Source organism: Apodemus sylvaticus, chromosome 11 (assembly GCF_947179515.1).
Source record: "Apodemus sylvaticus chromosome 11, mApoSyl1.1, whole genome shotgun sequence".
Classification (NCBI taxonomy): domain Eukaryota; kingdom Metazoa; phylum Chordata; class Mammalia; order Rodentia; family Muridae; genus Apodemus; species Apodemus sylvaticus.
Genome location: NC_067482.1, coordinates 2,419,534 through 2,432,466, shown reverse-complemented (window position 1 = coordinate 2,432,466; position 12,933 = coordinate 2,419,534). Strand labels below are relative to the sequence as shown.

Genomic DNA, 12,933 nt, shown 5'->3' with positions numbered 1-12,933 from the left:
CTTTATCTCCTACGGGGAGTCTTTCATGGAATTTCCTCTTAAAAACTTGTTCCTCAACTTATGTTTTATTAGAAAAAATACCTGTTTTAATATGCTTGATTATAAATAAATGTGGGACACATGGTACTGAAAGAAATCTGTGTAATTCTTTTTCACTATATTTGCACAGAAAAAACATTGGCCTTAAAATGCACAGTTGTACAAAAGGTACCTGGAGAAAATGGCTCATATTTGGTTCCTTGTTTCCCTTATATCCTGTTAACATGTGGTACCTCCTACAAACACTCATGATATGAGCTGGGCCACAATATAAAAGGTGGATCTGCAATGGCAAACATTTTAATTTCATTGTTAAAACATTGTTTCTACTATATTTTCTACCCATATGCAGTCATCAAACACAGACACTATTGTGGATGCCAACAGGCACTTGCTGACAGGAGCCTGATATAGCTGCCTCCTGAGAGGCTCTGTCAGTGCCTGACAAATACAGAGGTGGATGCCTCAGCCAACCATTGGACTGAGCACAAGGTCCCTAATGGAGGAGCTAGAGCAAGGACCGAAAGAGCTTGCAGCCCCATAGGAGGAACAACAATATGAACCAACAAGTTTCCCCAGAGCTCCCAGGAACTAAACCACCAACCAAAGAGTACACATGGAGGGACCCATGGCTCCAGCTCCATATGTAGCAGAGGATGGCCTTGTTAGTTATCAGTGAGAGGAGAGGACCTTGGTCCTGAGAAGGCTCAATGCCCCAGTGTAGGGGAATGCCAGGTCAGGAAACTGTGAGTGTGTGGGTTGGTGAGCATGGGGAAAGGGGATGGGATAGGGTGTTTTCGGAGGGGAAACCAGATAGGGAGTAACATTTGAAATGCAAATAAAAATATCTAATAAAAAACTGCAGCATCAACTCTCATGGCTTTATAATCTGTTAGGAAATCTGAATAACTTGGCTAGATGAGTCTTTCCGAAAATGGATCTCAAGCTCCATTTACGACAAACAATTAAACTCTATTTGAAACTGATATGTGCTACATCAACCAAGTAGGAAAATATCTTTTTACCTCTTCTGTGCAGTAAGAAATTAATGCTGTAATTCCTTTGGACACTAGAATCCAAGTTTTACAGGGCGATATATATATATATATATATATATATATATATATATATATATATATATATATATATATATCTGCATGTACACTGCAGATGTACACTGCAGAGAATAATGGCTGAACTGTAGACATGCAGACAATTTCTTATGAATAAATGCAGTATCAAGACCTTCAACAGACCCCAAAGTGCAGATGATCCAAACCCTCTATGATAGACTCTTTTCCGTCTTCACTGAGCCTTGCCGTGTGCTGTGGCTCTGGCTCCTTCAGTCTGAGCTGTGATGATCAAATTAGCAACAATCTTTTTCTGTTTTCACAGCACACTTTTTTTTTCATTCCTCATGGGAAATATCTACCTTTTTAATTAAAAGTAATACTTATGGCTTCTCTTTGGCATTTTGGGGCCATTAGTGGGTGAGATTAAGTAACGAACAATACATGGATTTTATTTCACACAGGTGATGGACATCAATACAGTCTATCTGAAAGTTAAGTGGACAGAGGCACATGCAGCCCTGCTATTCTGGGCAGAGGTGATTTGCATCCCCAGGTGGGATGAAGCTGAACGAAGGGAGATTTTACCACACTGCTCAGACTACTGTACAACTTAAAACTTATGCATCAGTTAGGTGATGTTTCCCACTTCATATTTTTAAACCCTGGTGGACCACAAGTAACTAGGACCACGGATGAGGGTCAGGGACTGACTACTGCAACGCAGTTAAAGTCAAATATTATGCGACATCTGGCCCATGGAGTATAAAAGATAGTGTGAGAACTGTTTCTTAAGAGGTATCTACAGAATGCAATTAAAGAAAGTTGAAGGAGTAGAAACATGCTTTGTATAATAACAAGTCACAGAAGGGAAATAAGGCTGCTTCTGTCACTGCTGTCCACTCTCTTGGGGCATCCTCTTTGGCAAAAGAGGCAATTAGTAATCTGACAAGTCACAGCATCTTAGTGACACTTCCTTCATTACAGATAGTCCTCATAGTGACAGAAGAATGTGGGGTGTCCTCAGAATTCTCATTGTTCCATAGTAACCTCTAGGCACAATAAAAGCTCCATTGTTAACAACCATATTCTGGAGCCTCGTAACCAAAGTGTTCAGTAGGGAGATCACCTACTTAAAGATGTGAGAACAAGTTTTAACATGTAACTTTGCCAGTTCCCCTTGTGTAATGTTGGCACCTGGAAGTCAGCTTCCACAGAGATCCCACCTTGCTTACCAAACTTTGGTACCCTTAGCTCTTCCTGTCGTAGGGCTAACCTGATATGTGTCAATAGATGTGAACTCAGGAACCTAAACAATCACTTTCATTCTGGGAAAAGGAATTCAGCTTAGCAGTTAGCAAACATGTCAGGAACCCTCAGTGCAGCATGGTCAGGATTGTGAGTGCTTGCAGATCCAGAAGAGAGCCTAGTTCACACTAACTGAGCTCCATGACTTCCCAAGGACCGCAGGAAAGACGGGACTCGTCCTGGAGATCGTGCTGACACAGTTAAGTAGATCTTATTTTAGTCAAGTTTTTTTTTTTTTTTCAGTTTAGAATGTTGACTGGCTCACTAATCTTAACAATATAAACCTCACATGTTATAGTCAATTTTGGCCTATTAGAATTAATGTACCCTAATTTTTTTCCTTTGTTAATGACTAATTTTGTAAGGGGTGGAGTTCATTATTGCATCTCACACATACACATTGTGCTATCTTCTCATTCCTCCTCCTCCTCAGCTAGTCTCTCTCTCACCCCCTTCGCCCCTCCCTCCCCCCCCCCCCCCGGTTCCTTTCCTTTTTTACCAATTTCTACACTCCAGTCACAGAGCCTATTACTCTCTATCCCACCTCTTCCTCTCTCAAAATCTATTCTTCATAAATTTCTATGTTTGGAAAAGGGCTCATAACACAAATTATTTAAAAAAAATTTTATTTATTATATCTAAGTAACCTGTAGCTGTCTTCAGATGCACCAGAAGAGGCGTCAGATCTCCTTACGGATGGTTGTGGGCCACCATGTGGTTGCTGGGATTTGAACTCAGGACCTTCAGAAGAGCAGTCGGTGCTCTTAACTGCTGAGACATTCTTAAGGTGTCCTTCCTTATATGTCTTGGCATAAGGAAAATGAAATCATCAAAGAAATCAATCTGTATGGGTAGCTGACAAAGTTCACGAGTTAGCTCTCACAGCAGCCCACAGCAAATGTTACTGGTATTGAAAGTTGTGATTCATATTTATTCATTCAATTTCATATCTCCTTAGTAAGTACATAGGAGTAATCTAATACCAGAAATTATTATGTGAAAATTTACTAACCATATGTATGACCAAAATCAACAGCATACCACGATTATTCTCTTGATGAGATTCTAATTCTCCTGTGGATTTTTTTCTATTTTAAAGGTAGTGCATCATTTCCTATTAATCAACAATTAGCTGTAAGGGTGCTAATTACATGCAAACGGACGTGGCCCTTGGATGTGGAGAAAGCAACAGCCATACTCTGAGAAGCAGGCTTCATGGCTCATCTGACCCAGCGCAGAGATACCACCGACACCATGACGGAGGTGGAGGTTTGGGACAGCAGGACTGCACAGGAGGTGAACAAGTCCTTATATCCTCCTGCGGTGGCCAGCCCCTTCACTCACCACACACACCTGAGTGCCTGGCGCTGGGCCTGCACCATCCTCTTGGGGACTGTGCTGGTACCAGTAAGGGTATCCTGCATTGTCTTCCTCCTCATCCTTCTCTGGCCAGTGACCGTACTCTCCGCCATTAACTTGCCTACTCAACCTACCAAACCCATGAGAAGTTGGAGGAAACATCTGATGAAGCCGGCCCTCATATTCTTGTTTCGTTTGGCGTTCTTCTTTGCTGGGTTCCTGGTAAAGGTCAAAGGGAAAAAGGCCACCAGAGAGGAGGCCCCCATCTTCGTCACCGCACCACACTCCACGTTCTTTGACGCAATTGCTGTCGTTGTGGCAGGTCTCCCTTCGGTGGTCTCTGATAGTCAGCATGTGAGGATCCCATTGGCTGGGAAATGCATCCTGTTAACCCAGCCTGTGCTTGTGCAACGAGAAGACCCGAATTCTAGAAAGACTACCCGGAATGAAATCCTCTCGAGAGTAAAATCTAAAATGAAGTGGCCGCAGATTCTGATTTTTCCGGAAGGACTGTGCACCAACCGCTCCTGTCTTGTCACTTTTAAACTAGGAGCCTTCTCCCCAGGTGTTCCTGTGCAACCAGTGCTGCTTAGGTACCCCAACACCCTGGACACCGTGACCTGGACTTGGCATGGGTTCTCAGGCTTGCAGGTGTGTATGCTTACTCTGAGTCAACCCTTCACTAGAGTGGAAGTTGAGTTCATGCCTGTTTATATCCCAAATGAAGAAGAAAAGAAAGACCCCATCCTTTTTGCCAACACAGTCAGAATCCACATGGCAAATGCTTTGAAGCTGCCTGTAACAGATCACAGTTTCGAAGACTGCAAGCTGATGATTTCTGCTGGTGCACTTCAACTACCCATGGAAGCTGGCTTGGTGGAATTTACAAAAATCAGTCAGAAACTGAAATTAGATTGGGACAATATTCACAAGCACCTGGACAAATATGCTTCAGTTGCAGTCTCCTCAAAAGGAGGCAAGATCGGAATTGAAGAGTTCTCACGTTATCTCAAACTCCCGATTTCAGAGCCCTTGAGACAGCTTTTTTCTCTCTTTGACAGGAATCAGGATGGCACGATAGACTTCCGAGAGTATGTGATAGGTCTAACTGTCCTGTGCAACCCCTCCAACACGGAGAAGATTCTGCAAATGTCATTTAAGCTTTTTGACCTTGACGAGGACGGTTACATAACGGAACAGGAGCTGACAACCATGCTACGGGCAGCTTTCGGAGTGCCGGACCTAGATGTTTCCAGACTCTTCCAGCAGATGGCTGGCAAGGATTCAGATCAGGTTTCATACAGGACTTTTAGGAGGTTTGCCCTGAAACATCCAGCATATGCCAAATTATTTCATTCGTACATAGACCTCCAGGCAGCCTATATATACTCTTTACCAGGAGAAGCATAAACATTTCCCTAATATTAAAAGGTTTGAAGGCATCCTTGGAAACAGGAAAAGAACTTTTAGGTGGAAATGACGAACTAAATAAAAAGTATCCTTTGAGGAGAAACTCCGTGGTTTTAACTCTAAGTAACATGGGTACTGTCTTGGAAAAAGCAACTTGGGGAGGAAAGGGCTTCCATCTTTGAGGAAAGCCAGGCCAAGCACTGGAGCAGAAGTAGAGATGGGACCCATGGAGGGGTGCTGCTCGCTCACGTGCTTCCCAGGGCTCACTTTCTTATACAGCCCAGGACCACTTACCTAGGGAAGGCACCGCTCACAGTGGGTTGAGCCCCCTCACATCAATCAGTATTCAAGAAAACGTACCACGGACTTGTCCACAGGCTGGTCTGATGGAGACAATCTTCAGTTGTGACCCTTTCTTCTCAAATGGCCCTAGCTTGTGTGCAACATGTTGAAAGAAACTAACTAACACAGACATTATATTTAAAATATGCTTGAGGAATTAAAATGTCTTTCCCTCCCTTAAGATAATATTCATTGAGCACAAGGGCATATGGCTGTAGTCCCATCTACCCAGAAAATAAGAAGCAGAAACACGGCTTTAAACCTAGCAGATAGACTTAGGCTTAAAAAGATTTACAGCTTGCTCTGGGGTTTTCCTTTTCGTTGATAATAAACGGTACTCAAGCTCCTGTTTTCATTCTTAAGTTATTTTAATATGAGATTAAGAATTCCAACAAGGAGACCTTGATTTTCCAGGTAATGGCTCTCTACTGGGACTCCCTAGGATTTCTGGCAACATTCTTTTCTTGCTTTTTAATTCTTTAATTCAGAGAAAATATCTTTAGAAGGCATCAAAAGGATTCTATATTGTTCTACAGAGATGCTTGCTAAACCATATTTGGTGCTGCTCTATTCACAATAGCTAGGAAGTGGAATGAGTCTATATGTCCATCATGGGAAGAATGGGTAATGAAAATGTATTACGTATACATGTAAATGGGGGCATGGTAAAGAAACCACTGAAACGACCACTCTATAGCAGGGGTGGGGCAGGAGGGGAGGTTTTTATTGTGGTTAGGAGAGAGACAACAGGCAGGGACATCAGCAAAAGTCCAAAGCCGAGAGAATGAGAATGGTCGGGGCAGGAGGAAAACCTTGCTTTCGCAGAGAGGATGGATGGGTATCTGGGAGGAGGGAGGCCTGTCAGCTGCAATGGCCTGGAAGCTAGCGCAGTGGAGGAAGAGAGGCTGTAGGGAGATGAGAAGGCCCCGAGGCTAGCACGGACACTGACATTTATACCAGGTACTTGTGAATAGGGAGCTGTAGCAGCCTAGAGGCTAGCATGGGTTTTGACATGCTAATAGAAAGGCCTCAGATGTATATCATAGAGAACCATATGCCACTTCAATAGAAACAAAGACTTTCATTGGGGTGGAGAGATGGCTCAGTGGTTAAGAGTACCGACTGCTCTTCCAGAGGTCCTGAGTTCAAATCCCAGCAACCACATGGTGGCTCACAACCATCTGAAATTGAATCTGATGCCTTTTTCTGCTGTGTCTGAAGACAGCATTAGTGTACTCATACATTAAATAAAATAATCTAAAAAAAAGAGTTCAAATCATTAAAAAAATAGAATCTGATTTATAACTGCCAGAGAAATATTTAATCTAAGTGACAGAAATATTTCTATGGTCCAACTTGATCTGAGATTAGACTCAGTTTTGGGACATGCCCTTTTGGGGGGTACTTAGGATATCCTTTGGACCTGAAAATACATAATGGAAATTTATTTAGCTGTAAATTAAAAAATGAAATTACATAATTTGCATGAGATGTATGGAATTGGGAAAATATATATGGAGGTAACTCGGGTGCAGAAATAAGAACACTTTATAAATGGATGGCATGGTATGGTTAAGGGGAAGGCTTTTACTGCAGAAATGTGGGAGAGAACAGCCAGAGGCATCAGGCAGAGGCATCAGGCAGAGGCATCAGGCAGAGGCATCAGGAAATGTCTAGAGCAGAGAGAGAAAGTGGTAGATTGAACATGATCAGCAGCTCGGAACAGAGCAGAGATAGATAGATAGATAGATAGATAGATAGATAGATAGATAGATAGATAGATAGATAGATAGATAGACAGATGGATGGACAGACAGACGGATGGACAGACAGACGGACGGACAGATGGACAGACAGACAGATAGATAGATAGCAGGAGGGCAGAGGGAGGGAGGGAAGAAGAAGGAGAGGGGGGTGAGGGAAGGCAGGGAAGAGCATAGCTGCAATAGGATGATAAGGAGAACGAGGTGAGCCCATGAGCTGGAGACATTTGCTGTTGTGGAGGAGGTGAGAAGGGCAGCGTGCCAACTCGAACGCTAACATGTGAAACAGGTGCCTGTGATAACAAGGGAGCCTGGAGAGCAGCAGGAACTTCGGTATGCTAACACACACCACAGATAGCGCCTTTGGTAGAAGGGGGTCGGCTTCACAAGTTCCCAAGGAGTGCTGGATTGTTGTTTAACCACCAGAATTTGGAGAGATGGAATTTCATTTGGACCCGACACACTGCACATTTGCACTAATAAAAGGGCGACGTGGTGCACGCCTATAATCCCAGCACTTGGGAGGCAGAGGCAGGTAGATTTCTGAGTTTGAGGCCAGCCTGGTCTACAGAGTGAGTTCCAGGACAGCCAGGGCTACACAGAGAAACCCTGTTTTGAAAAACCAAAAACCAAAAAAAAAAAAAAAAAAAAAAAAAAAAAAAAAAAAAAAGCAGATCCTAGCTTAGAGTCTTTAGAGTCACATGTTTGACTTAGAATACCTTTAAAAGCCTTACAACTTAAGAAGGACTATTGGGGTGATGGCGCCCTAAAAAAAATGGCAGATAACTTAATAGTTGGGATATGAAACCAGAAGATGAGATAGGGAGTTAAGAGGCATGAAAGCAAGGAGCTGTGAACAGTAAGAAGGGTTGACCTTCAGGTTTTCTTAATTCAAATCATTTATTCCTCAAAGCTAAGCTCTAGGTGTAATGAGCATAGTAAAAAAAAAAAAAAGTGAATTTTTTAGATTAGTAAAAATAGCTTAGCCAGGAATTCCACTATACCCAAGGTTGCACCTGATAACGAAAACCCAGTGGCATCACTTAAGATAATCAGACACAGGCCTAGAATCCATGATGGTAGTTGACAGTATATAAACAGACGAATGCTCTGCTCTGCACTTCTGGAGAGATGTCACTTTGATCTGTTCTGTGGCTGGAGAGTCTCTAGTTTGCAGCCGGTCTACTGTTAGAGTAGTCTGAGACAGGCTGACTCCATAAAAGGCTTCAAATTGGCAGTCCAGGAGACTAGGCTTAAGAACTGGGTAAGCCCAAGCAAACCCAGGCAAGTCAGTTACTAGAAACACCCCAGGCTTCAGGCCTAGTCAGAAGCTGCCCAGCCACCTGGCCTGAAGCAAGGGCAATGGGTCAGCAAGTTTCCATTCCCTACATCCTAGTTATGGAATATCTTTAGAGATGGAGCAAGATGGTCACCTGCCCCAGAATCCTCGAATGTGTTTTAAATCAGGTCTCGGTGCTCACTAGATTGTCTCTCTTAGTAATGGGAGACCCAGCATGCTGGACTTCTGAGGAATAAAACATTCTTTATGTTTACATACTATTTGAGTCCTAGGCATCATTCTTTGGCAAATCATGGACCCTTACATATCCTTCAGCAAAGAAACATCACCCAGTTAAGCAGCCTTAGGGGAGATGGCCCTAGGACCACAGGAATTTAGAGTGTGAACCTTGTGAGATGACCCTCATCACACTAAAATCTAACTAGTGCTACACCAACTATGCCTGTCTACCTCCTTGCTCAGGACAGTAATACACACAGCTGGAAAACTCTAGTGACCCTCTCCTACCCACTCACCCCCATCTTTCATAGATAAAGAGGGCAGAGGATGCAGACACTCCAGGAAGAACACATACAAATGCTACTCGCATTGATTTCAAGTCACTTCTCCATAACACTCATTAAACTGTTGACTAACACCAACCAGTAAGAAGAAAGAACAGATTAAAGCTCTGGGGACGGGCCATAGGGAGATTCGGAGGGCGCCAGCAGACTGGTGTAAACAGAGCGAGTGCGCCTGCGCAGCAGCGCCAGGTCACGTGGCTACGGACTTTTGAGTCCCAGGCCCGCTGTGCTGAGTCCGCGGCGTTTTAAGGACCGGCTGCAAACTAGGTGGGGCGGGAACTTTCCTTCCGGGGAGGACTCTGCGGCGTGCGGCTGGGCTCGGGAACGCCCCCGTCCCGGTCCCGCGCGGCCTGGCACCCGGGCTCTGCGGCTGACATGGCTCACTGTGGAGCAGGCGGCGGGGCCCCGGCGGGCCTTCTGAGGTCCCCGGAGCTTGGCAGGAAGGGGATGCCCAGGAAGGGGCCCGGGGAGCGGCGCCGGTTGAAGGCGGCGGTGTCGGAGCAGCTCAGCAGCGATGTGCTCAGGTAGGAGGCGGGAGCAGCGCTGCCTGCTCACTCCCTCACCGCCTCGCTCCAGTCCAGAGTCGCCCAAGAGCGCTCGCTGGGCGCCTCCCTCCCAAGGAGGCTCAGCCCGACCCAAGGAACCAGTCTCACTGCACTCAGAAGGAGGAAAAAATTAGACCTACACGATGTGTAGCAATCAGTGTTTCTAAGATTCACACACCAGCAGCGGCTGTTGCTGAGTTTGGGCCGCGTCCAAACCCTGAAACGCACACCACGTCTTTAGAAAGTTGTAAGAAAAATGATTCAGTTAGGAAAACGGGCATTTACTTGAAATGAAGGACAGAACAGTGTCTCTAACAGAGCAGCTCAGGGTCACAGCTACCATTAAGTCATGGTCTGCCATTAAGTCCCCTATGCTCTTAGCAGGAAAAGCGTAATTCTGACAGGTGGGCGAGATGAACCAGGTCATCAACTAGTGGGGGAAACCCATACTGGCGTAGTGAAAATAATTCTGGCAATATCTCTGCTGTGCAGACACTCCACCCAAGTGGTCAGACTTGCACACTCCTGTCTCTGTTTAAATTGTTCATAGTGTAAACTGGGGCTGGAACTTGATTTAAGGATGATAGCGTATATGAAAATGTATTTCCTAAGGTGTGTATGTAAGAAAACATTTATTCAAGGACAGTTCTTCCGTTGGCATTAATTAGCCTATACCCAGACTAGTGATAAGTGTGAGAGTGATTTCTTACTGGGAATGCATATTATTACTATAATAGTGTAGGTGAAGAGACCCAAACTCAGGTCCTCTGCAAGAGCGGCATGTGCTGCTAACCTCCGGATCATTTCTCTGACTCTTATTGTTCAAAACTTTTTTGTTGTTGTTTATTTGGGGGCAAGGCGTTTTTTTTTTTTTGTTTTTTTTTTTTTTTTTTGTTTTTTGTTTTTTTTTTTAGCTGTCCTGGAACTCACTCTGTAGACCAGGATCACAGATCAGCCTGCCTCTGCCTATCATTAGAGGCGTACCCCACTGCACCTGGCTTTATTCTACAATTCTTACTGTGACTACTCAGGCTTAGTTTATAGCCAATTGAAAGTATTTGTCTCTGTTGCCTGGGACCTGAGTGCAGCCCCAAACGTTTAAGGTAAGGGGCTTTTTACGCTGCTTCCCCTGTTCTGTGCTGCTGCCAGGGGAGTTTTGCACAAGTAAGCGCTGTACTAGAACTTGAACAGTTAGCTGGAGGGGAGGTCTGCACTGTAGGCTGTTAAACAAAAAAGCTAAATTAGCTGGAATCTCTTGACCTTGGATTCCTACAGTAGAGTTGGGTAACTTTTTGTGGGATTCTCTATCAAGGAGACCAAGGTCTAGTCAAATCAGAAATGGCCTCAGTAAGAACAGAGATGGAGAAGCCTCTGTGCTGCCATGCTCTGTCACAGTGTCATCTTGTATCATGCTGCAAGTGGCTGCACTGAAGGGTGGGTGTCTGGGGAGGAAAAATACATTATCTCATTAATATTCCTTCTGGGGGTGTACACTCTTAGAGGCACCACTGGCTACCTGGATTGTCGTACAATTTCTCTGCGGAAGCTACCTTGCTTAACTAGCACAGGAAGTTGGCTTCAGTTTGGTATACAGTCCAGTTCAGATGATGTTAAAGTATTGAGATTTATGGTAAAAACCGGGGTCATATAAATAGATTTGACTCTGTCCTAGGTAGTTTTATGTCGACCTGACACAAGCTAGAGTCATAGGAAAGAAACTCAGCTGAGAAAATGCCTCCCTAAGATCCAGCTGTAAACATTTTCTTAATTAGTGATTGGTGGGGGAAGGTCCAGGTCATCGTGGGTGGTGCCACCCTGGGCTGGTGGCCCTGCGCTCTATGCCAGGAAGCAGCTTCCCTCCATGGCCTCTGTATCAGCTGCTGCCTCCAGGTTCCTGTCCTGTTTCCTGTGTTCACTGCTTTTTAATCAATCCATGGAACTGGGAAAAATAAACTCCCTTTCTTCCCCAAGCTGCTTTGGTCATAGCATTTCACCACAGCAACGTTAGTCCTGACTAAGACAGGTGGTTTTTATCTTGAAAACGCTTGTGGTTATGGTAGCCGAGACAACAGCATGTGAGGTGGATAGGTTAGAGCTGTGGATTATAACAGGGCATTCTTTCTGTTCTTAAATGTTTGGGATGGGTTCTGAAGGTACTTTAGAGAACTGTTGATGTTTCTAAAAAACACAATTAACATCTAGGTCTTGACTTTGGGAATAGAGAAGTTAGAAACAGGTCAAGTAAGAGATTTTATGGTAGCTTAGGGCTCCATGCTTGCAGTGGAAATGGAAAAGTTACAGGGTTGTTGAGTGAATTTATGTGGGTGAGCTGAGACAGGGAAGAACAGGAAACGGCTCCAAATCTTAGGACAGTTGAAAAGGAAGTACATATGAGTATGTGGGAGGCTGCATTCTGACTACAATTAGACATTCATCTGAAGAGATGAGCTGAAGAGAGACTGGACAAGCAAGTACAGATGGAGGTCATCACCAGCGCCCAGTTATCTGTCCAGACCAATGATTGTTCACCTTCACCTTCCACATCAACCAACTCCAGTTACGACCTCACACGTGTTCTCATTCCATCCTCTCTGTTACCACGGACTCTGCCTGGCTCAGGCTCCTGGCGTCATCTGTTTGCACTGTAAGGTGGTTTGTCCTCCTCACTTCAAGTCCCACTCTACCCCGCTGGTGGCTGAAAGACCAATTTGCCTGTGTCTCAGACTGTCTGTTGACTCTCCTCTTATAGTGTCTGCATAAGTCCTTTGCCTCTTATTCACCTTCATGTCTGTAACTGCAGAGTCAGGTACCAGGATGTGGTATTTGCTTTTAAAAGCCTCTTGCTCTGTACCAAGCCTGGGGCACACTATGGATCAGTTGGTACTTTGTTGTAAGGAGCAAAACCAGGAACTCCCTTTCACTTTGTTTTTCTAACTAATGCTAAAACATCTTTAAAGATCACACTTAGTATACATATTTTTTTAATTTAATTTTGTTTTATTTACTCACTTTCCATCCTGCCCAGTGCCCCCTTCCTGGTCACACCCTCCCACAGTCCTTCCCCCATCTACCCCTCCCCTTCTCCTCTGAGCTGGTTGGATCCTTCTGCTTGTACCTCCACGCTGACACTTCAAGTCTCTGTAAGACTAAGTGCTTCTAATCCCATTGAGGCCAGACAAGGCAGCCCAGCTAGTAGAACATATCCCTTGTATAGGCAATAGCTTTTGGGATAGC

At 44.5% G+C, this 12,933-nt stretch overlaps 2 protein-coding genes across 3 annotated transcripts in view; both read left to right on the top strand.

Moving 5' to 3' along the window:
- The first annotated feature begins 3,632 nt into the window (after positions 1-3,632).
- Positions 3,633-5,186, top strand: LOC127696236 (lysophosphatidylcholine acyltransferase 2B). The gene has a single exon (XM_052198802.1). It carries the CDS (start codon positions 3,633-3,635, stop codon positions 5,184-5,186), a length of 1,554 nt encoding a protein of 517 aa, XP_052054762.1.
- A 4,203-nt stretch (positions 5,187-9,389) lies between these two features.
- The window catches only part of Btbd8 (BTB domain containing 8), a 69,519-nt gene continuing 65,975 nt past the window's right edge, over positions 9,390-12,933 (top strand). Inside the window, exon 1 of one of the 2 annotated variants that reach the window (XM_052198735.1) lies at positions 9,390-9,678. In XM_052198735.1, the coding sequence (XP_052054695.1) occupies positions 9,530-9,678 (149 nt within the window). In that variant the 5' untranslated portion in view covers positions 9,390-9,529. The remainder of the gene's footprint in view (positions 9,679-12,933) is intronic. The other variant, XM_052198734.1, reaches the window with a different exon arrangement.